Source organism: Capra hircus, chromosome 11 (assembly GCF_001704415.2).
Source record: "Capra hircus breed San Clemente chromosome 11, ASM170441v1, whole genome shotgun sequence".
NCBI lineage: Eukaryota > Metazoa > Chordata > Mammalia > Artiodactyla > Bovidae > Capra > Capra hircus.
The window spans coordinates 36,432,659-36,457,954 of NC_030818.1; the positions used below are offsets into that span (position 1 = coordinate 36,432,659).

At 41.0% G+C, this 25,296-nt stretch overlaps 1 protein-coding gene across 2 annotated transcripts in view; it reads left to right on the forward strand.

The window, feature by feature from the left end:
* Positions 9,372–25,296, forward strand: part of ACYP2 (acylphosphatase 2) — a 183,982-nt gene continuing 168,057 nt past the window's right edge. Inside the window, exons 1-2 of one of the 2 annotated variants that reach the window (XM_018055239.1) lie at positions 9,372–9,757; positions 25,141–25,157. In XM_018055239.1, the coding sequence (XP_017910728.1) occupies positions 9,616–9,757; positions 25,141–25,157 (159 nt within the window). In that variant the 5' untranslated portion in view covers positions 9,372–9,615. The remainder of the gene's footprint in view (positions 9,758–25,140; positions 25,158–25,296) is intronic. The other variant, XM_018055240.1, reaches the window with a different exon arrangement.

Genomic DNA, 25,296 nt, shown 5'->3' on the forward strand with positions numbered 1-25,296 from the left:
GCAAGGAGATCCAAGCAGTCCATTCTGAAGGAGATCAGCCCTGGGATTTCTTTTGAGGGAATGATGCTAAAGCTGAAGCTCCAGTACTTTGGCCACCTCATGCAAAGAGTTGACTCATTGGAAAAGACTCTGATGCTGGGAGAGATTGGGGGACAGGAGGAGAAGGGGACAACCAAGGATGAGATGGCTGGATGGCATCACGGACTCGAAGGACGTGAGTCTGAGTGAACTCCGGGAGATGGTGATGGACAGGGAGGCCTGGTGAGCTGCGACTCATGGGTTCGCAAAGAGTCGGACACGACTGAGCTACTAAACTGAAACTGAAACTGAAGGGAACATTTCATGCAAAGATGGGCACAATAAAGGGCAGAAATGGTATGAACCTAACAGAAGCAGAAGATATTAAGAAGTAGTGGCAAGAATACACAGAAGAACTACACAAAAAGATCTTCATGACCCAGTTAATTATGATGGTGTGATCACTCACCTAGAACCAGACATCCTGGAATGCCAGGTCAAGTGGGCTTTAGGAAGCATCACTATGAACAAAGCTAGTGGAGGTGATGGAATTCCAGTTGACCTATTTCCAATCTTAAAAGATGACACTGTGAAAGTGCTACACTCAATATGCCAGCAAATTTGGAAAACTCAGCAGTGGCCACAGGACTGGAAAAGGTCAGTTTTCATTCCAATCCAAAAGAAAGGTAATGCCAAAGAATGCTCAAACTACCACACAATTGCACTCATCTTACACAGTAGCAAAGTAATGCTCAAAATTCTTCAAGCCAGGCTTCAATAGTACATGAACCGTGAACTTCCACATGTTCAAGCTGGATTTAGAAAAGGCAGAGGAACCAGAGATCAAATTGCCAACCTGCACTGGATCATCAAAAAAGCAAGAGAGTTCCAGAAAAACATCTACTGCTTTTTGACTATGCTAAAGCCTTTGACTGTGGGATCACAACAAACTGGAAAAATCTTCAAGAGATGGGAATACCAGACTACTTCACCTGCCTCCTGAGAAATCTGTATGCAGGTCAAGAAGAAACAGTTAGAACTGCACATGGAACAGACTGGTTCCAAACTGGGAAATGAGAATTTAGCTTATATGCAGAGTACATCATGAGAAATACTGAACTGGATGAAGCACAAGCTGGAATCAAGATTGCTGAGAGAAATATCAATAACCTCAGCTATGAAGATGACACCACTCTTATGACAGAAAGCGAAGAAGAACTAAAGGGGCTCTTGATGAAAGTGAAAGAGGAGAATGAGAAAGTTAGCATAAAGCTCAACATTCAGAAAACTAAGATCATGATATCCAGTGCCATCAGTTCAGTTCAGTTGCTCAGTCGTATCCGACTCTTTGAGACTCCATGAATTGCAGCACGCCAGGCCTCCCTGTCCATCACCAACTCCCGGAGTTCACTCAGACTCACGTCCATAGTGTTGGTGATGCCATCCAGCCATCTCATCCTCTGTCGTCCCTTTCTCCTCCTGCCCCCAATCCCTCCCAGCATCAGAGTCTTTTCCAATGAGTCAACTCTTAGCATGAGGTGGCAAAGTAGTGGAGTTTCAGCTTTAGCATCATTCCTTCCAAAGAACACCAAGGACTAATCTCCTTTAGAATGGACTGGTTGGATCCCCTTGCAGTCCAACGGACTCTCAAGAGTCTTCTCCAACACCACAGTTCAAAAGCATCAATTCTTCGGCGCTCAGCTTTCTTCACAGTCCAACTCTCACATCCATACATGACTACTGGAAAAACCATAGCCTTGACTAGACAGACCTTTGTTGGCAAAGTAATGTCTCTGCTTTTTAATATGCTATCTAGGTTGCTCATAACTTTCCTTCCAAGGAGTAAGTGTCTTTTAATTTCATGGCTGCAGTCACCCTCTGCAGTGATTTTGGAGCCCCAAAAAATAAAGTCTGACACTGTTTCCACTGTTTCCCCATCTATTTCTCATGAAGTGATAGGACCAGATACCATGATCTTCGTTTTCTGAATGTTGAGCTTTAAGCCAACTTTTTCACTCTCCTCTTTCACTTTCATCAAGAGGCTTTTTAGTTCCTCTTCACTTTCTGCCATAAGGGTGGTGTCATCTGCCTATCTGAGGTTATTGATATTTCTTCCGGCAATCTTGATTCCAGCTTGTGCTTCTTCCAGCCCAGCATTTCTCATGATGTACTCTGCATATAAGTTAAATAAGCAGGGTGACAATATACAGCCTTGATGTACTCCTTTTCCTATTTGGAACCAGTCTGTTGTTCCGTGTCCAGTTCTAACTGTTGCTTCCTGACCTGCATATAGGTTTCTGAAGAGGTAGGTCAGGTGGTCTGGTATTCCCATCTCTTTCAGAATTTTCCACAGTTTATTGTGATCCACACAGTCAAGGTCTTTGGCATAGTCAATAAAGCAGAAATAGATGTTTTTCTGGAACTCTCTTGCTGTTTCGATGATCCTATGGATGTTGGCAATTTGATCTCGGGTTCCTCTGCCTTTTCTAAATCCAGCTTGAACATGTGGAAGTTCACGGTTCACATATTGCTGAAGCCTGGCTTGGAGAATTTTGAGAATTATTTTACTAGCGTGTGAGAGGAGTGCAATTGTGCGGTAGTTTGAGCATTCTTTGGCATGGCCTTTCTTTGGGATTGGAATGAAAACTGACCTTTTCCAGTCTTGTGGCCACTGCTGAGTTTCCCAAATTTGCTGGCATATTGAGTGCAGCACTTTCAGAGCATCATCTTTCAGCATTTGAACTGGAATTCCATCACCTCCACAAGCTTTGTTCATAGCGATGCTTCTAAGTCCCACTTGACTTCACATTCCAGGATGTCTGGCTCTAGGTGAGTGATGATACCATCGTGATTATCTTGGCCATGAAGATCTTTTTTGTACAGTTCTTCTGTGTATTCTTGCCACTTCTTCTTAATATCTTCTGCTTTTGTTAGGTCCATACTATTTCTGTCCTTTATCGAGCCCATCTTTGCATGAAATGTTCCCTTGGTATCTCTGATTTTCTTGAAGTGATCTCTAGTCTTTCCCATTCTGTTGTTTTCCTCTGTTTCTTTGCGTTGATCGCTGAGGAAGGCTTTCTTATCTCTTCTTGCTGTTCTTTGGAACTCTGAATTCACATGCTTACATCTTTCCTTTTCTCCTTTGCTTTTCGCCTCTCTTCTTTCCACAGCTATTTGTAAGGCATCCTCAGACAGCCATTTTGCTTTTTTGTATTTCTTTTCCATGGTGATGGTCTTGATCCGTCTCCTGTACAATGTCATGAACCTCCGTCCATAGTTCATCACTTCATGGCAAATAAATGGGCAAACAATGGAAACAGTGAGAGACTTTATTTTGGGGGGCTCCAAAATCACTGCAGATGGTGACTGCAGCCATGAAATTAAAGGACATTTGCTTCTTGGAAGAAAAGTTATGAACCTAGACAGCATATTAAAAAGCAGAGACATTACTTTGTCAAGAAAGGTTTGTCTATCAAAGCTTTGGTTTTTCCAGTAGTCATGTATGGATGTGAGAGTTGGTCTATAAAGCTGAGCACTGAAGAATTGATGCCTTTGAACTGTGGTGTTGAAGAAGACTCTTGAGAGTCCCTTGGACTGCAAGGAGAACCAACCAGTCCATCCTAAAGGAAATCAGTCCTGAATATTCATTTGAAAGACTGATGCTGAAGCTTAAACTACAATACTTTGGACATCTGATGCGAAGAACTCATTTGAAAAGACCCTGATGCTTGGAATGATTGAAGGCAGGAGGAGAAGGGGATGACATAGGATGAGATGGTTGGATGGTATCACTGACTCAATGGATATGAGTCTGAGTAAACTCCGGGAGTTGTGATGGACAGGGAAGCCTGGCATGCTACAGTCCATGGGGTCACCAGAGTCGGACACGACTGAGAGACTGAAGTGAACTGAACTGATTCAGTTGTGGCCGTTAATGATTTGCATCCTGTTAAGTCCTGCTCTTTCAATGCGCAGTTCAGTTCAGTTACTCAGTCATGTCCGACTCTCTGTGTCCCCAAGGACTGCAGCACACCAGGCCTCCCTGTCCATTACCAACTCCCGGAGTTTACTCAAATTCATGTCCATTGAGTCGATGATGCCATCCAGCCATCTCATCCTCTGTCATCCCCTTCTCCTCTCACCTTCAATCTTTCCCAGCTCAGGGTGTTTTCAAATGAGTCAGTTCTTCACATCAGGTGGCCAAAGTATTGGAGTTTCAGTTTCAGCATCAGTCTTTCCAATGAATATTCAGGACTGATTTCCTTTAGGATGGACTGGTTGGATCTCCTTGCAGTCCAAGGGACTCTCAAGAGTCTTCTCCAACACCACAGTTCAAAAGTATCCATTCTTCGGTGCTCAGCTTTCTTTACAGTCCAGCTCTCACATTCATACATGACTACTGCAAAATTACAAAAACATTTCAGGCTCCTCTGTCCTCCACTCTCTCCAGGAGTTTGCTCAAATTCATGTCCATTGAGTCAATTTGTTTTATTTGGAATGCACTGTAGAGATGTTGAACATACATCACTGAAAAGAATGACATGAGACCTATGTTGATTCTAGGGTCCGCATGGATAAAGTAATTTTCATCATCCCTGACATCAGTTATATCTCAATACTAAATTTCTGAGAAATCACTCTAGGAATCTCTCTCCACTGACTTCTGACAAATTATAGTCATTTACAGGTGATACCTCCTTAGTTCAGATGTCATTTGGACCCAGATACTGTATTGTCTGTTACTGTTTCACAGTTTCTGGGACCTGGTCATTTTTTACATGCTCATCACACAGGCAGGATTTTCCTTTTCTATGTATTACCTTAAACATGATCCTACATCACACACAAATTAAAGGATTCAAGAAGGGAATACTATGACTAAGTTATCAATTGAACTGGGAGTAACACAAAGCCTAGTTATTCCAAAGCTATTTCTCAGGTTAGAAAATTAAAACTTTTTACCTAATCATGTATGTGAAGAGCTTGCTTACATTTGTTTCTATCAGAAGCCAAATAATAATATACTTACACAGTGTTGGCAATGATACATTTCAGTTAGTACAGCCCTTTGAAAAATGATTTGGTAATATGCATCAGGGAGAATACATGCTTGTACCTTCTGAATTGGTAAATTTTACCCTAGGTAATTTTTAAATATGGGGAAAAAAGCTGTGTGAAGGAATATTTCCTTCACAGTATTTTTTTGGTAGTGAAAAATTAGAGGCAGAGTATGTAACAACAAGCACTTAGTAGATGGTTATGCCTACTTAATAGAATATCATGAAATTACTAAAATATTCATGGGAAAAACTATAATATGGAAAAGGAAGAATAAAAGTTGAATTCATACTATGATTTTAACTACTTAAAACACAAATATAAGAGAATATACAAAAATGATAAAAGTTGTGTTAGGGTTATGGATTTTCTCCTTCTATTTTAAAAATTTTCTCTGCTGCTGCTGCTAAGTCGCTTCAGTCGTGTCCAACTCTGTGCGACCCCATAGACAGCAGCCCACCAGGCTCCCCCATCCCTGGGATTCTCCAGGCAAGAACTGGAGTGGGTTGCCATTTCCTTCTCCAGTGCATGAAAGTGAAAAGTGAAAGCGAAGCTGCTCAGTCATGTCCGACTCGCAGTGACCCCAGGGACTGTAGCCTACCAGGCTCCTCCATCCATGGGATTTTTACAGGCAAGAGTACTGGAGTGGGGTGCCATTGCCTTCTCCGAATTTTCTCTAATTGTGCACAAATGTTTTATTGTTTAAAGTTAGCTTAAGCATTAGCAACATTTACTTATAATTTTTTATTCTTAGAATCACACATCATTGGCAATCCTTTCAGCATTGGCAATGCTGAAATGGCACATAATTTCTGTTTACTAACGTTCCACTGTTGGCAGAAAGTCAATTTTTTAGCTAAGCAAATGTCAGTTGTTGCCATTGCACTTCTAAAATTACAATACAGCTACAAAATAATTGGCAGGGAAGGATACTTTGGGGTAAACATGGAGAAAAATAAAAGATTAAGAAAAGGAAAATGTCCACCTTTCCAGTCAGTGACAAGATCAGTGATAGGAATAGGACCCAGTTTGAGATCTTACTTCTTAGAATGCAAAGTACTAGTGGTCAAGATAGCAAATAATTAGGATGAAATCTGCTAAGTACTTGCATAGGTTACTGAACAGGCTAGGGGAAGATTTGGGAACTAGAGTAGGTATGTATTCCAGATAAAATAGATCCAAGAGCAAAGGTTGTTTTTTTTTTTCAAAAGTCAGGATGTGTTCAGAGAGCAGAATAATCCCAGTGTCTTTAAAATAGGCTAACTATAACCTGCAGGATTAAAGAATCAGCCTGCAAGGCAGTAGAGGCAGGTTCCATCCCTGAGTCGAGAAGATTGCCCTGGAGAAGGAAATGGCAACCCACTCTAGTATTCTTGCCTTAACTGAGGAGACTGGCGGGCTACAGTCCATGTGGTTGCAAGAGTCCAGCATGACTTAGCGACTAAACAACAACAAAATCTACAGGATAGATAGAAGCAGGTAATAAGAGATTAGTGGATGCTGAAGTTGGTCAGTCGCTAAGTTCTCTCTGACTTTTTTGTGAACCCATGAACTGTAGAACACCAGGCTCCTCTGTCCTTCACTCTCTCCTGGGTTTGCTCAAATTCATGTCCATTGAATGGGATGGTTTTATTTGAAATGCACTGTAAAGACGTTGAAGGTATGTCACTGAAAAGAATGACATGAGACCTACACTGATTCTAGGATCTGCATGGGATGAACTGAAAGGGAGATGAGAGGAAAAATAAGTTATGAGGACTCTGCAATGAACCATGATCTTCATTACATAAAATTACCTGGATTAGCACCTCCAGAATATATTTAACTTTAAAATGGGTTAACCACATTCTAACCAAGTTTTAGATCATTTTTGGTACTAATAGAAAACTATAAAACACTGATGAAAGAAATCAAAGAGGACACTAATAGATGGAGAAATATACCATGTTCATGGATCGGAAGAATCAATATAGTGAAAATGAGTATACTACCCAAAGCAATTTACAAATTCAATGCAATCCCTGTCAAGCTACCAGCCACATTTTTCACAGAACTAGAACAAATAATTTCAAGATTTGTATGGAAATACAAAAAACCTCGAATAGCCAAAGCAATCTTGAGAAAGAAGAATGGAACTGGAGGAATCAACTTGCCTGACTTCAGGCTCTACTACAAAGCCACAGTCATCAAGACAGTATGGTACTGGCACAAAGACAGACATATAGATCAATGGAACAAAATAGAAAGCCCAGAGATAAATCCACACACATATGGACACCTTATCTTTGACAAAGGAGGCAAGAATATACAATGGAGTAAAGACAATCTCTTTAACAAGTGGTGCTGGGAAAACTGGTCAACCACTTGTAAAAGAATGAAACTAGATCACTTTCTAACACCGTACACAAAAATAAACTCAAAATGGATTAAAGATCTAAATGTAAGATCAGAAACTATAAAACTCCTAGAGGAGAACAAAGGCAAAACACTCTCCGACATAAATCACAGCAGGATCCTCTATGATCCACCTCCCAGAATTCTGGAAATAAAAGCAAAAATAAACAAATGGGATCTAATTAAAATTAAAAGCTTCTGCACAACAAAGGAAAATATAAGCAAGGTGAAAAGACAGCCTTCTGAATGGGAGAAAATAATAGCAAATGAAGCAACTGACAAACAACTAATCTCAAAAATATACAAGCAACTTCTGCAGCTCAATTCCAGAAAAATAAACGACCCAATCAAAAAATGGGCCAAAGAACTAAATAGACATATCTCCAAAGAAGACATACGGATGGCTAACAAACACATGAAAAGATGCTCAACATCACTCATTATTAGAGAAATGCAAATCAAAACCACAATGAGGTACCACTTCACACCAGTCAGAATGGCTGCGATCCAAAAATCTGCAAGCAATAAATGCTGGAGAGGGTGTGGAGAAAAGGGAACCCTCCTACACTGTTGGTGGGAATGCAAACTAGTACAGCCACTATGGAGAACAGTGTGGAGATTCCTTAAAAAATTGCAAATAGAACTACCTTATGACCCAGCAATCCCACTGCTGGGCATACACACCGAGGAAACCAGAATTGAAAGAGACACATGTACCCCAATGTTCATCGCAGCACTGTTTATAATAGCCAGGACATGGAAACAACCTAGATGTCCATCAGCAGATGAATGGATAAGAAAGCTGTGGTACATATACACAATGGAGTATTACTCAGCCGTTAAAAAGAATTCATTTGAATCAGTTCTGATGAGATGGATGAAACTGGAGCCAATTATACAGAGTGAAGTAAGCCAGAAAGAAAAACACCAATACAGTATACTAACACATATATATGGAATTTAGGAAGATGGCAATGACGACCCTGTATGCAAGACAGGAAAAAAGACACAGATGTGTATAATGGACTTTTGGACTCAGAGGGAGAGGGTGGGATGATTTGGGAGAATGGGAATTCTAACATGTATACTATCATGTAAGAATTGAATCGCCAGTCCATGTCTGACGTAGGGTGCAGCATGCTTGGGGCTGGTGCATGGGGATGACCCAGAGAGTTGTTGTGGGGAGGGAGGTGGGAGGGGGGTTCATGTTTGGGAACGCATGTAAGAATTAAAGATTTTAAAATTTAAAAAAAAAAATAAAAAAAAAGAAATAGCACATAATGTTGAACCAGATTGCAGAAGATTGTTTTAACTCTGTGGCCAGACTCAAAGTACTAAAACCAATAAATACGTTGAAAAGGCAAATTCTCAAAAGTAAAAGGATTTGTAATTCTAGAAGGCAGCAGATTATCAATAGCTGCATCCACATTCTTTGGCGTGGTGGGTTGCTTTAAGACCTAACAGTCTCACCAGGAAGTAAAATTTTCTAAAGTATATACTGCTTTAACCTTCCAGGCAATTGGGGGTGTTACTGAACAAAGACCTTTAAAAAAGCTATATCCGTTAACAGCAGACAAGATTTTTTGTTTAACACGTTTAGATTTTTAAAGTTTCTCGTCCTAGAATATATCAGAATCCATTTAGAATATGGATTCAGGCCCAAAGCCTTTCTGACTTAATAGAGAAGCAGATGCTGTTGCCACCGTTAAGAACGGCTCAAAATCACTTCCTAGATGTGGCAGTTACCTAAACGTTTAATAAAAATTTACTAACCAAGTACTCTGAAATACTGGGTTAGCAGATCTTTCATTTCAGAAGCAATCATTTTAGGGTACCAAACTACCGACATCTGGGCCGAGCCTCCGGCTTTTGTTTACAGACACAGAGGAAGGAGCGACGCGGTCCATTAAGCCGCAAGGCCGCGGAGCGGGCATCCCTCCTGGGAAGCGAGTCGGGCTCCCCCAGGAGGGAGGGGCGGGGCAAGGAGCCCTCCGGTCGCCGTGGGCCCCGCCGCCTCTGCCTTCCAGGCATCCCGGGCTGCCCTCGCTCCCAGTCCCCGCCGTCTCATTTGCCACCTCCCAACGCGTGACCCCGGCGCGTCGCGTCCCGGGCCGGTGTCACACGCGGGGTGCGCCAAGCGGTCCCATGTGCCCCCTCCCTCTCGCGGCCGCCGCAGTCACCGCGCCCCGAACCCCGCTCCGGCTCCTCGGCAGAGGGCTCGCCGCCGCCATGTCTACCGCCAGGCCACTCAAATCCGTGGACTACGAAGTGTTCGGGAGAGTGCAGGGTAGGGGACCGCCTACAGCGGGAGATCAAAGAGGTGTTGGGGAGGAAGAATAGAAAGCTGCGACAAGCACAGCCCATCTCTAGGAGCCCCTGCCCCGCTGTGGCGGGGACTTCCGCCCGGCCATGACACAGCAACAGCGGCGGGAAGGAGACCAAGGGCGCATGCGCAGGAGAGCTGGGGTGGGCGGGGGAGGAGAGCGAAGATTCCTTAGGGAGCCGGGCAGGGAGAAGGAGGAACAGCTGGGCGCTGGGAGTGGGCCGTCTAAGGGAGTGCGAGGGGTCCGCATCAAGAAGGCAAACTGAAGTGGGGGAGGAAAAGAGGAGGGTCCCTGATCTGGTGACCCCCGTTACTTGCCACTGAAACTACTGTGGTTGAGTTGTTTCAGAATGGACTCCTAGATGGTGTTGGAGGCTTCATTTTGTAGGATGGTAATACTTTTGCCAGTGTAGCTCCTAAAGGAATTATTATGTTGTTATCTTCTTTTTGTTCCGTCATAAGTTTAAATCGTTGCGAAGGATGTAATGTCTGGCTTACTGGAACTACCATTATTTCTAAATTAAATGTTAAAAATCACTGAAATTTATCCAGTGGAATATAAATATGGTGGCGATTTAATATTTGCCATCTTTCGTTCAAAACAGAAAGTGTTCGGTTCAGTCACTGAGCTCTGTTGGACTCGTTGGGACTCTGTGGCCTGCAGCTTGCCAGACTTCCCTGTCTATCACCAACTCCTGGAGCATGCTCAAACTCATGTCCATAGAGCCAGTGATGCCATCTCATCCTCTGTCATCCCCTTCTCCTCCTGCCTTCAATCCTTCCTAGCATTAGGGTCTTTTCCAATGAGTCAGTTCTTTGCATCAGATGGCCAAAGTATTGGAGTTTCAGCTTCAGCATCAGTCCTTCCAAAGAATATTCAGGACTGATTTCCTTTAGGATGGACTGGTTGGATCTCCTTGCAAGGGACTCTCAAGAGTCTTCTCCAACACCACAATTCAAAAGCATCAATCCTTTGGTGCTCAGCTTTCCTTATAGTCCAACTCTCACATCCATACATGACTACTGGAAAAACCATAGCTTTGGCTAGACTAGCTTTGTTGACAAAGTAATGTCTCTGCTTTTTAATGTGGGTCAGATGGTAAAGCGTCTGTCTACAATGTGGGAGACCCGGGTTCGATCCCTGGGTTGAGAAGATCCCCTGGAGAAGGAAATGGCAATCCACTCCAGGACTATTGCCTGGAAAATCCCATGGACAGAGGAGCCTGGTAGGCTACAGTCCATGGGGTCGCAAAGAGTCAGACACGACTGAGTGACTTCACTTCACTAGGTTGGTCATAGCTTTTCTTCCAGAGAGCGAGTGTCTTTTAATTTCATGGCTGCAGTCACCATCTGCAGTGATTCTGGAGCCTCAAAAAATAAAGTCCCTCACTGTTTCCATACATTTGCAATGAAGTAATGGGACTGGATGTCATGATCTTCGTTTTCTGAATGTTAAGTTTTAAGCCAACTTTTTTACTCTTATCTTTCACTTTCATCAGGAGGCTCTTTAGTTCTTCTTCGCTTTCTGCCATAAGGGTGGTGTCATCTGCATATCTGAGGTTATTGATATTACTCCCGGCAATCTTGGTTTCAGCTTGGACTGCATCCAGCCCAGCATTTTGCATGATACACTTTGCATGTAAATTAAATAAGCAAGGTGACAGTATAGAGCCTTGGCGTACTTCTTTCTCAGTTTGGAACCAGTCTGTTGTCCCAGTTCTAGCTGTTGCTTTTTGACCTGCATACAGATTTCTGAGGAGATAAGTAAGGTGGTCTGGTATTCCCATCTCTTTTGAGAATTTTCCACATTTTGTTGTGATCCACACAGTCAAAGCCTTGGGCATAGTCAGTAAAGCAGAAGTAGATGTTTTTCTGGAACTCTCCTACTTTTTTGATGATCCAGTGGATGTTGGCAATTTGATCTCTGGTTCCTCTGCCTTTTCTAAATCCAACTTGAACATCTGGAAGTTTACGGTTCACATACTGTTGAAGCCTGGCTTGAAGAATTTTGAGTATTACTTTGCTAGCATGAGTGCAATTGTGCGGTAGTTTGAACATTCTTTGGCATTGCCTTTCCTTGTGATTGGAATGAAAACTGACATTTTCCAGTCCTGTGGCCACTGCTGAGTTTTCCAAATTTGCTGGTATATTGAGTGCAGCACTTTCACAGCATCATCTTTCAGGATTTGAAATAGCTCAACTGGAATTCCATCACCTCCACTAACTTTGTTCATAGTGATGCTTTCCTTCTTAAGGCCCACTTGACTTCACATTCCAGGATGTCTGGCTCTAGGTGAGTGATCACACCATTGTGGTTAACTGGGTCATGAAAATCTTTTTTGTATAGTTCTTCTGTGTATTCTTGCCACCTCTTCTTAATATCTTCTGTTTCTGTTAGGTTCATGCCATTTCTGTCCTTTTTCAAGCCCATCTTTGCATGAAATGTTCCCTTGGTATCTCTAATTTTCTTGAAGAGATCTCTAGTCTTTGCCCGTTCAGTTGTTTCCTCTATTTCTTAGCATTGATCACTGAGGAAGACTTTCTTATCTCTCCTTACTGTTCTTTGGAACTCGGCATGCAGATGGTATAGCTTTCCTTTTCTTCTTTGCCTTTAGCTTCTCTTCTTTCCTCAGCTATTTGTAGGGCCTCCTCAGACAACCAGTTTTGCCTTTTGCATTTCTTTTTCTTGGGGATGGTCTTGATCCCTGCTCCTATACAATGTCAGGAACCTCTGTCCATAGTTCTTCAGGCACTCTATCAGATCTAATCCCTTGAATCTATTTGTCACTTCCACTGTATAATCATAAGGGATTTGATTCAGGTCATATCTGAATGGTCTATTGGTTTTCCCTACTTTCTTCAATTTAAGTCTGAATTTGGCAATAAGGAGTGATCTGAGCCACAGTCAGCTCCTGTTTTTGTTTTTGCTGTCTGTATAGAGCTTCTTCATCTTTGGCTGCAAAGAGTCAGTCTGATTTTGGTATTGACCGTCTGGTGATGTCCATGTGTAGAGTCGTCTCTTGTGTTGTTGGAAGAGGGTGTTTGCTATGACCAGTGCATTCTCTTGGCAAAACCCTATTAGCCTTTGCCCTGCTTCATTTTGTACTCCAAGGCCAAATTTGCCTGTTATTCCAGGAATTTATTGACTTCCTACTTTTGTATTCCAGTCCCCTATAATGAAAAGGACATCTTTTGGGGGTGTTAGTTCTACAAGATCTTGTAGGTCTTCGTAGAATCGTTCAATTTCAGCTTCTTCAGCATTACTGGTTGGGCCATAGACTTGGATTACTGTGATATTGAATGGTTTGACTTGGAAAAGAACAGAGATCATTTTGTTGTTTTTGAGATTGCACCCAAGTTTTCTGTTTGAATTTGATTTCTATTCAATTTCCCCCATAGAATTTTACCTGAGTGTTATGCTTGAGTGGTTCTGATTGGTGACCCACTGAACTGTTCTGCAGTATGTCTGTACATATATATGTGTGTATAATATATTTTCTTAATTTCCTTTGACCATAAAGCTCTATTCTTTTTCTTTTTTTTAAATTCTGGCTTAAGTTACTATTGTGACTCTTATTAGAATACATTTGATGAAAATAATATAAGTACATTTAAAAGTATGATAAACATTAGAAGGTAAATTTATTTGGAAATTCATGTCTTCAGGAGAAAGCTGGGGGTGTTTTATGAAACCTTGATTAGAAGGTTAAATTATCTTTGTATTTTGGTACTTAGAGGTTTCTGCACCTTGAGGCAAGGTACCTGAATGAGCTAAAGAATGGGTGAAAGCATGTCTTTTGTAAAGAAATAGGCCCCTTTTTCAAAGGGTGACTGGAAAGGGACATAAGAAAAGAAAATACAGACTACTGTTGTCTCCTCAAGACAGGTCAGTTTTAGGGGAAAAATATATATATTGGAGTTGAAGATAAAGAAATTGATTACTTAAAATTATTCATGCCTTGTACGCCTCATGCCTTACCATGTCTTTGGTATACCCAGGGACATGGTAATCTACATTGAAAATGGACACAGTCATTGAAGCACATAAAACATGACATAAAATATGAAAATGGTGACAAAGGTCACTTGACAAAGTGTTTTGTTTACTAGACAGATATGGGAGTAGTTGAGTGTGTGTGCGCACACGCATGTGTGTGGCATTTACTGAGAGTGTTCCCTGTGCTGAGCATCCTGAGCCCCATGCTGAGCGTGTGGGCTCAGTCGTTCGTGTCTGACTCTCTGACCCTATGGACCATTGGCTGCCAGGCGCCTCTGTCCATTGGATTCTCCAGGCAAGAATACTGGAGTGGGTTGCCATGCCTTTCTCCAGAGGATCTTCCTGATCCGGGGATTGAACCTGAGTCTCTTACATCACCTACATTGGCAGGTGGGTTCTTTATCACTAGCGCCACCTGGGAAGCCCCATACATAAACAGTCAGGTTTAAAAATCAGATTTAGGGCAATAACCTCTGTTGTTTACAGTGTATTAAATGGAAGAGAGTTGTTTTTCAGTCATTAAGTTGTGAGAGTACATGCATACTATTGGCTTATCAAGGCCTAGTATGTGGGACAAACCCATAGTCACATATTTGCACAAATATACACTGACATTTGCTGAGGATTTAGGATGTGCCAAGCTCTGCACTCATTTAATCCTCAACCCTATGACCTCAGCCAGCTTCCTCATTTAACAAGTGGAGAAATTAAGACATAGTGAAATAACTTTTCCAGGTGACAGTGAGTTAAGTGGCGGCACTGGGATTTGAACTGCGACCAGAGCCCGTGCTCTTAGTCACTATATCCTATCACTCCTCCTCTCAATGCCCTTTGCATATTTATTTTGCCTTCCTCCTAACCTACGCACTGAGCATGTACATAAACTGATGTAGGACATTTGGACCTGGACATCTAGATCATTCCAGATGACCCTAAGGATGTTTTTATGGTCATTTTGCCTCCAAGGACATTTGACCTGGTCAGTGAGCAGTCAGCTCGTTCAAAACCGTGGTCTGTGACTCTCTCTGTTACTTGTTGGCAGTGTCACCAGCCTGTGTCTCTCTGTGTCTCACAGAACTGCTCACAATTTTCTAGTGGCTTACCTAAGAAAATAATTACAAACCATTAGCTTTTTGTCTGAGTCATAATAATGTAGAAACTATTGACAGTAAATAATAAAAACTTTAAAAAATTAATTTAATAATATAAAATGAAAAATAAAGAGATCTTTTAAAAGTATAGAATAATAAAAATCTTAGTGAATACTGGCTTGTTAGAAATAATGGTTATGAAAGTAAATTTACCACAGAGCAAGATATAAGGACATATAGACAAAATATAGACTGATAAATTGTCGTGAAAATATTTAAATGAGACTATTCTTAATGAAAATTGGAAAAAATGGAAAATGACTGTCCTGTCCTGATAGAAAATTGATCAATGAATTGATGTAGCTTGATGGAGCTTATGCCAGAAAATACTTTCTAGCCAAAAACGTATGCTGTAATATTTAGAATGTTTGAATTTAAATCATCCTTGGTGACAAAATGGTAGTCAAAATGTTCCAGGAGTCAAATATACTCTTCCTTGTTCTCAAATACACATACCCTAATTTGCAAACAGATTGCATTTCAAGAAATAGTTTATAAGTTGGTTGTTTGAAACTCAGGGAAATTATTATGGAAATAATATTACAAATAGTGGGTTTACTTCTCAGACCCTTCTGCAAAGTCCACACATAGAGCTGTAGACTTGTTGACAGAAATAATCAAAAAACAATCTATAATAGGAATAGGAAAGAGTTTTATTTCAGCCAGACTAAGGACTATAGCCTGGGAGACAGTCCCTCAGATAATTATGAGAAACTGCTCTGGAGAAGCATGATTTTTATATCTTATATCTTATCAAAACAAAGAGCATGTAACAAATTAGGGATTCATTCCTTCAAGATTTCAAAGAAATAGATTGGCATGTACACAGTGAGTCACTAACCTTAGCAGCTGGGAAGAAAGTCTTATCATAGAAGGAGCATCAGCATTGGTGTTCCAGAAAGGGAGGGATTTAATCTTTATTATTTTATTTTATTTACTATTTTTTAATTTTTTGACCACACTGTGTGACATGCAGGATCTTAATTCCCCAACCATGGATGTAACCCATGCCCCTTGCAGTGGAAGTGCAGAGTCTTAACCATTCGATGGACAAGGAAGTCCCTTAATCTTTAACATGAATATACTTTACTTCTTGGTAATACACCCTTTTATTTAATAGTTAAAGCACATATACAGTGTATGTTTGATAACCCACAAATAGACTGTTTAAGTTAGCATAGAAGTCAAGGCAACTCTTGGATGAGCCAGCATGACTTCCCCATACTTCAGTATGTGGACATTTCTTCCATCAGGCTGCAGCTGCCCTCCATTGCTACACTTCCATCCCTTCCCTTTTTTTAAAAAAATTATTTTTTGTTGTTTTATAGAAGTTTTAGAATTATAGAAAAGTTAGAAAGATACAGAGAATTCTTGTATACTCCACATCCAGTTTCCCCTATGGTAAACTTCTTCCATTGTATGGTACCTTTGTCAGAACTGGTGAGCCAACACTGATATATTATTTTTAACTAAAGTCTGTTTTCTAAAGTCCTCTTGGGTTCAGGATTCATCTAGGTTATTACATTGCATTTAGTCATTTTGTCCTCTTATGTTTCTTTCTGCTGTGTTAGTTTCTCAGACTTGCCTTGTTTTCCATGACCTTGGTGGTTTAGAGGAGTAGTTTGAGGCTAGGTACCTTGTAGAATGCTCCCAAACTGGGATTTGTCTAGTATTTTTGTTATAAGACCAAGGTTGTGGGTTATCAGGAGGAAGACTGCAGAGGTAAAGTGCTTTTCTCTTCACACTGTATCAAATGTACACACTATCAGCATGACTTACCACTGTTGATGTTAAAACCTTGATCACCTGGCTGAGACAGTGTTTGTCCACTCTTATAAGTTACTCTTTTTTTCCACCTCCCTTTCTGTCCTGTACTTCATCTCCACATTCTCGAGAAGCTCCATGTTTTTTCCCCATCAACTTCTGCTGCTTTGGGGGCTTTAGGATGAGGGACAGGGGAGTAGGGGACTGACCTGTGTTTTTAGAGGGTTCATGTCTATGGTGTGGTTTGCTATGTTCCCATACATAATTAGCTATTGAGAATAATATAATCTGCACCTTTGAAAGAGGAACTGATTAAGCAGTGTATGTAGATGCTTTACCTATGCTCAGGTGAGTACTAACAACACTTGGAGAAGTGGATAGTGGCAATATGTTAGTTCACCTGTACATTAGAAATTCAGCAGTTCAGTTTATGGTGTTGACTCAGATTAGAATGGGAGTACCTTACTGGACTACAACAATGTAGTGTATAGTGTATAGTGAAGTCACTCAGTCGTGTCTGACTCTTTACGACCCCGTGGACTGTAGCCCACCAGGCTCCTATGTCTCTGGGATTCTCCAGGCAAGAATACTTGAGTGGGTTGCCATTTCCTTCTCCAATGCATGCAAGCATGCTAAGTCGCTGCAGTCGTGTCCGACTCTGTGCGACCTCATCGGCAGCAGCCCACCAGGCTCCTCTGTCCACGGGATTCTCCAGGCAAGAATACTGGAGTGGGTTGCCGTTTCCTTTTCCGAGATAATGAGGATGGCATTTTAAAGGTCAAGCTAGCTTGTTTTTATACCTCCTACAGGCTGTGCTTCTGATATGGAGTCCCATGTATCTCAAATTAAATTGAAGTGCTTGTGGATAGCTGGCCTAGAGAAGAAACAGTAGTATAATGGCTGTTTAGGCTATTTGAAACATGCCATGGTGTGTAGCCCCAGGGGACAGATTCTAGATGGATGGTGAAAGGTGGAGGTGAGGCAGAATTTTATTCTATAGAAGGAAGACCTTTCTAACAGTGAAAGATGTTTAAAGTCATTAAGGGCTACTTTGTAAGGTAATGACTGGATGGCTTCCTGCATTCAAAATTGACACACACAGTCAAATCCCAAGATGAAGGGGGTACAGTTTAATACGAAAATTTGATTTTTCATGAAATGGCACTGATGTTTAAAATCCATCATATGGTTTTTTTTTTTAAAACTAGTGGTTTTTTTGTGGATTTAAAGTATGATTTGCTTTGCAAATACTCACCTCAGAGTTCCTGCCTGACACATCTTTTCACAAAGCAAGGTCTGGTTGCAGCTGATTGAGCCTGGACTCAGTGGCATATTGTATTTGAGGCACTCATAACCGAAGCAGCTGACGTCTGTCCCAGTTTCTAGAGCAGTGTGTCTGTAAAAATCCTGCGTGTGTCACATCAGCTTCCCTTCTCTTTAGCCAGCAGGGTGGAAGCAGTGCAGAGAGGCCATGGAAGCTCATGGAAGCATCATCTCCAATACAAGCCCAGTCCCGAGAGTGCTCAATTCCAGCCAATACTGGTCAACTGTGGCCACATTCACTTTTTTTCTATGTGGACCTCCCTCTGTTACACAGTATGCTTCAAACTAGGGATGAGGATTTTCAGAAAGACTCTGGGAAAATTCCAAGTGTATTATAGAGCTTTGAACAGTTAATTTCTGCATGGTCCACTGCTTCAGAAAGCTAATGGCCTGGAGGTCCTGACACATCTTGATATACATTCCTTCTAAGGCTTTAAAGTAAGGCTTGTGGTTGAGGGGCCCGGTAAACAACACCACTCTTCATTATGTGAATTATTGACAAGTCCACTCGAGTATTCTTGCCCAGAGGGTCCCATGGGCAGAGGAGCCTCGCGGGCTACAGTTCATAGGGTTGCATAGAGTCAGACGCTACTGAGACGACTTAGCACGCACACACGCATACAAGACAACGGGTAAGGCAGAGTTTTGGGGATGTGGTGTCAGTCTTCAGGCAAGTGAATGTTATAATGATCTATACTGCAGAATTGAACACAGCACCCCAGACACCAGCAGGGCTTCCTCTATGGGCAGAGCAGAAAGGGTGATTCCTTTGAGTAGCTCCCAGAAAGAAAAGGAGGAAGCACCTGGCCTACGTATGCTTCTCCTTCCAAACTTACCCACTGGACTGCATGTCCCCAACGAGGAGTCAGGAACAGGTAAAGAGTGGCCAGGAGTGACACATGAATGGATATTTCTCCTCATTAAAGGAACTATTACAAGGGCAAAGAGACTTTCTCCTCCAGAAATGAGCTGTAAAATCTGCAGCACGCGTGCATGCTCAGTAGGTCAATAGTGTCTGACTCTCAGCAACCCCATGGTCTGTAGCCTGCCAGGCTCCTCTGTCCATAGAGTTTTCCAGGCAAGAATACTGGAGCGGATGCCATGCCCTCCGCCAACGGATCCTTCTGACGCAGGGATTGAACCACGTCTGTTGCATCTCCTGCTTTGGCAGGTGGATTCATTACCACTGAGCCATCTGGGAAGCACTCGCCGCTATCATTACTATGTAATTTATAACATTTCCATCACCCCCCGCCAAAGAATTCCTGCCCCACAGTTCCTTTCATTCCCTACTCCTCACCTGCCCCATCCCTCAGGGATGTCACGGCCAAGGTCTCTGCGATTTCCTTGGGCTTTCCCTCATGGTTTCAAGATGGCTGTTGTAGCTCCAGTCATTACGCTCACCATATAGTCAGGAGGAGAGGATACAAAGATGGACCCCTGGCTGAGTCATCCCTTGTCAATGAGCTTTCTTGAAAGCTTCAGCTGATGTCTCAGCTTACATCTCATGGGCCCCCCCCTCTTAGAAGGAAGATTGGGAAATGCAGAAGAGCATGTTGCTGCCCCAAAGTAACATAAAAATTCTGTTAGAAAACAAGGGGAAAGTGGATTTTGTGTAGGCAGCTAACAGTGTCTGCCACAGATATTCATATATTAATTGCATTTAACAGCATAGTAATTACATTTAACAGCATAGTAATTACATTTGGTATTTTCCAAGTCTTGATGCAAAAGGACATATTTCAGAAAGCCTTTCATCTCCATGGTCTCAATCTCAAAATATTTTATTTATAACCAAGACAACCTGTATTTCTGTTAAGTACATATTGAATCTTTCATATATGATTTATCTCAGTCTTATGTTTTTTCAGTTGAATCACTGCTTAAAGCAATGGGTAACACTTTTTTTATCTACCCAATTTGTCAAGCAGTATGAACTTAGCCTACAATTAATTCTCTTAAATGTAAAGGACAGTCCTTTAGTTCTATCGTATTAAGATTTTTTAAATAAATGTGTGTGTGCCCTTACCATTCATGGTTACAAATACAGTCACCTACATATCCTATTCTAGTCTCCTAGTCCCAAGGCCTCTTAAGTTCTATAAGACAACTAATTAAGACATTTCTTTTTTCAATTTTTATGGTCATTAAGCCGTTATTTATAAGCAATGTACTCATATTACTATTTCTTGATTTGTCAACTTAAGCATTAGTTAGTTACTTTTTGCTACCCTTTATAGTATATACTGTATAAATACGCAGACGCATACGCCACGCACTCTATATTATCCTTTAGATAAAGTAGTAAAGTTATACTAGAATCAACACAGAATTCTTATAATTTTTTTCCAGCATTGAGTGCAGTAAATTTATCATCATCACTTTGAAATGAAATTTAAATTCTAATCAATATAGTTGCATGTATATTTGCAGTGTTAATAATAAGCTATTACAGGACAATGAAACATTTCACTTAAATATTTATCAGCTGGTTGTTCTATCATTCAACAACTATGTTGTTTTCATTTATTCAACAGCTATGTGCAAAAGTCTGGTCTAGATGTTGGGGACACAGGGATGAATGAGACAGAGAAAATTCAGCCCAAATATAACTGACAGCGTAGACAGGAAATTTAAAAAAGTAAACAAATCCATAATAATATCATATGGTAATTGGTGTTATGCATATCCCAGAAACATATAGGGGTGCACTGCTGTTTTAGAGAAATTGGTTAGGGAATATTTCTCTATGGAGATGACATTGGTGCAGAGACATGAACGATGAGAAGGAGCCGGTTATGAGGAGAGCAGAGGGAAGACCATTTCAGGCGGAGGGAACAGTAAATGCAAAGGCTCTGAGGCAGGAACACACTTGGCATTTTGAGGGGCACAAGGAAGAAAAATTGCTGGAATGGAATGAGCAAAGGAGAGTCCTAAGAGATGAGACGGAGATTAGAAAGGGACCTGGAGGCTGTGGTAACCAGACTATCTTTGAGTGTACGGGGAAGCCACCAGAGAGTTTTAAGGTGTGGAAGCAGTGATTTCACTTAAGGAAAGAAAACCACTGTGGCTGCTTTATGGAGACTAGACTGTCGGAGGGCAGAGCTAGACGTAAAGAGACTAGTGAAGGGGCCATTACTGTGGGTCAGTTGAGAGATTAGGATAACTAGGACGAGGCTGTAAAGACATTATTATCTGTTTTTCTAGAAATAGTCGAAACAGAAACTTTTTTTTTTAGCAAGTCTTAAATGAAATTTGAGGCTAGAAATAATTGGTAAAATGAGTGCAATGACATGGTTTTGAATATTTGACCATGTATGGTATCCGAATAACCCATGTTCTTGATTTTGAGACTTGGCACATGTTCTTCCATTTGTAATGTTATTCCATTCTCATCATACTAAATTTTGCTCATCATCCAAGTCTCAACTCTAAACATATTTTCAATAAGCCTTCCCTAAAATCATCCAAGGACTGTCATTTGTTTGTCCTGTGAACGCCCACTTGCATCCTGATTTATGCATTTTACAACTCATAATTGTTCTGTTTTATTAAAAATTTTCCCCCATTTTTATTGAAATATAGTTGATAGTACTGTATACATTTTGGGGGGCTTCCCAGGTGGCTCAGTGGTAAAGAATCCACCTGCCAATGCAGGAGACAGAGGTTTGATCCCTGGGTCAGGAAGATCCCCTGGAGAAGGAAATGGCAACCCACTCCACTATTCTTACCTGGGAAATCCCGTGGACAGAAGAGCTTGGCATGCTACAGTCCATGGAGCTGCAAAGAGTCGGACATGATTTAGAGACTAAACAGCAACAACTGTATAAGTTTAAGGTATGCATCATAATGATGTGACCTATGCATCGTGAAATTATTATCATAGTAAGTTTAGTAGTGAATATCCGTCATCTCATATAGGTGCAAAATTAAATGAAAAAGATTTTTTTCCTTGTGATGCGAACTCTTAAGAATTTACTCTCTTAATGACTTTCATATGTTAATTATATTTACCATGTTGTATATTATATCTCTAGTACTTAATGATTTTATAACTGAAATTTTGCATCTGTTGTGGTCTACATTTTAATTGCCATTTTGTCTGTCTTCCCCACTCGTAAGCTCCTAGATGCCAGGGACTATCTTATTTACTCATCTTATTCTCTGCATTTAGAATTAGACAATTAATGAATATTTGTTAAGTGGATAATTACAATGTCTAATAGTGTGCTTGTTATGAGTTGCTGAATTCTTACATTATTTGTGTGAAAAGACTATTTCATTAACAGACTAGAGTAGGTAATTTCCTTCACCTTACACTGTGTTGGATACTTCTTAGAAAAATTCCTCAAACCCTGTCACCTTAAGAAAATGGCCTTTTTGTCATCTGTTTACAGATAGCTGGTGGAAAGGCTGCTGGGGATTCATAAATGTTGAAAGGATGCCGCTCTTCACCAGGAGTCAGGGTGGGGTGGGATGGGGCTTGGGAATGGGCAGCTTGCTGTTACTCCCTTTCTGGCAGCTCCTGTGTTTCTGGCAGGAAGAGGTTAAGGGTGGAGTGAGCAACCTGAGTGATAGATTATGCCTGCTCTGCTCCAACACCAAGTCCAGTTAGAGTACAGCACTGGGATTTCTTGCCTTTTCTTTGTCTGTAGTTTCTTTCATGTAGTGTTGCTGAATTGTGAAGTAGCTGAAGCAATATTGATATGCAGGTATATGATTTATTACCAACATGAATTTAAAAACATTATTGGGGAACTCATCAGATCTGCAGTATTCTGCAAGGTTGAAGTTTTCCCCTTTGTGATACAGTTCCTTACCTGCAATATAAATCCTTTTCAAGCCTTTCCCAGACCTTCCTTTAAGGTGGAGCTATGAAAGTGAAAGAGGAGAGTGAAAAAGTTGGCTGAAAGCTCAGCATTCAGAAAACGAAGATCATGGCATCTGGTCCCATCACTTCGTGGGAATTAGATGGGGAAACAGTGGAAACAGTGTCAGACTTTATTTTTTTGGGGCTCCAAAATCACTGCAGATGGTGACTGCAGCCATGAAATTAAAAGATGCTTACTCCTTGGAAGAAAAGTTATGACCAATCTAGATAGCATATTCAAAAGCAGAGACATTGCTTTGCCGACTAAGGTCCGTCTAGTCAAGGCTATGGTTTTTCCAGTGGTCATGTATGGATGTGAGAGTTGGACTGTGAAGAAGGCTGAGCACTGAAGAATTGATGCATTTGAACTCTGGTGTTGGAGAAGACCCTTGAGAGTCCCTTGGACTGCAAGGAGATCCAACCAGTCCATTCTGAAGGAGATCAGCCTTCGCTTTCTTTGGAAGGAATGATGCTAAAGCTGAAACTCCAGTACTTTGGCCACCTCATGCGAAGAGTTGACTCATTGGAAAAGACTTTGATGTTGGGAGGGATTGGGAGCAGGAGGAGAAGGGGACGACAGAGGAAGAGATGGCTGGATGGCATCACTGACTCAATGGACGTGAGTCTGAGTGAACTCCGGGAGTTGGTGATGGACAGGGAGGCCTGGCGTGCTGTGATTCATGGGGTTGCAAAGAGTCAGACACGACTGAGTGACTGAACTGAACTGAATCTCTAAACTGTAGTGGGCAGAGGAATTACCTGGAGAGCATGTTAAAACTGGATTCCTGGATGCAACCTGTTTCTGTTTCTTTAGTTCTGGGGAGGAGTCTGAGAAAGTGATTTTTCTAGAAATCCTCAGGTTCCTATTGCCTCTGGTTCCTGGACCACTGTTTGAGTAGGAAAGAGCTGGACTGTGTTTCCAGTTTCTGTCTACTTTACTTGCATGTGCTTTCTTTTCTTAGTGCTAGCATTATTTGGGAAAGTTCACTGTTGAGAAACTCAGAAGGGATATGCACAATATGCCTGGACCCAAACCTTCAACTCTGCTCAGTCAGCATCTTCCGGGGTCCCCTCTCTCTTAGGATACAATGACTGCATGCTTCTCCACAGTTCTGCCTGTCTTGTTTCCCTCTTTTACATGGTCTGGTTGACCAGAAGTTTCTCTTGAGTTTTTTACCCATTCCCTTTAAATGTATCTACTAACTTGTGTCTTTCCCTCCATCTATAAAATAGATTGCCTTTCTGATTCTCCTTCAAATCAGTATTCCTCACTCATTTTTCTTCCACATTTTATAGGTTTCTTTTAAAATCTTTTGTATAGCCCCATAAACATTTCATTTGTGATACTACCCAGTCTTTATTGCTCCACTGCTCTTTTTTTTCATATTCATCTGGTACCTCAGTACACTCCCCTCAGGAAACAAATAATATTCCTTGTTATAAATCTGCTTACAAAACTATATAAAATTATCTAAGCCACTGATCTCATCTTCTGTATCATTTTAACCAGGCTCAATTGCTATTTGGAAAAGCAATTGACCTCTCTGAAATGGATTTGATCTATCCCCTGTGATTTGCCAATATTTTTCCTAATTTTTAATAATTGAGGTATAATTTACATTCAGTAAGATTTACCCTTTTTAGTATACAGTTGAATGAATTATCATAGATTTGTAAGTCATGTAAGCACCATCAGCACAGCTGAGACATACAACAGTCCAATCACCCCCGAAAGTTCCCTCGTGCTCCTTTCTGGCACCCCTCTTCTCCTCACTCCCGGCCCTTGGTGATCACAGATCAGTGTCCTGTCTCTGTACTTTTGTCTTTTCCAGAATTTGGAATTAAAATAGAAATGTTTTATTACATTTAAACTTGAATTTAGTCCTTGCATAAATCATTCTAAAAGCTGAGGGCAGGTAAATTTTATGCCAGCATACTCAACTCTTCTTGTAGTAATTATTTTGTTTTATTTAGCATTTTAATAGAATGATATGCAGTTTGGCATTTCATTGTACTTTGGTTTCAGAACATTGTTCTTTTTCTCCAAAATAGTCTTCCTTTTCTCTTTTTGTTTTAAAAGGAAAGAAGTTTTTAAAAAAGCACTTTCTGAAGGCATTCAGATATTAAAGGTTTTGTTTATTTCATTTACTTACTGTTTAATAAACTAGAAAGCTAAGTCAGGCAATATATGTTTTTTAAAGGAAGACAAACTAACATTTCTTTTCATCTTTCTTTCATACAGGTGTTTGCTTCAGGATGGTAAGTCAGCACAATCTGTTTATTATCTTCTGCCATCTCTCCCTTCCCTCCACTGTTATTTCTAGTTACAGAGACAGAGCAGCTATCTATATACTTAGTTCTAATCTTGTCCTTGACAGCAAATGAAGAAATATTTGTA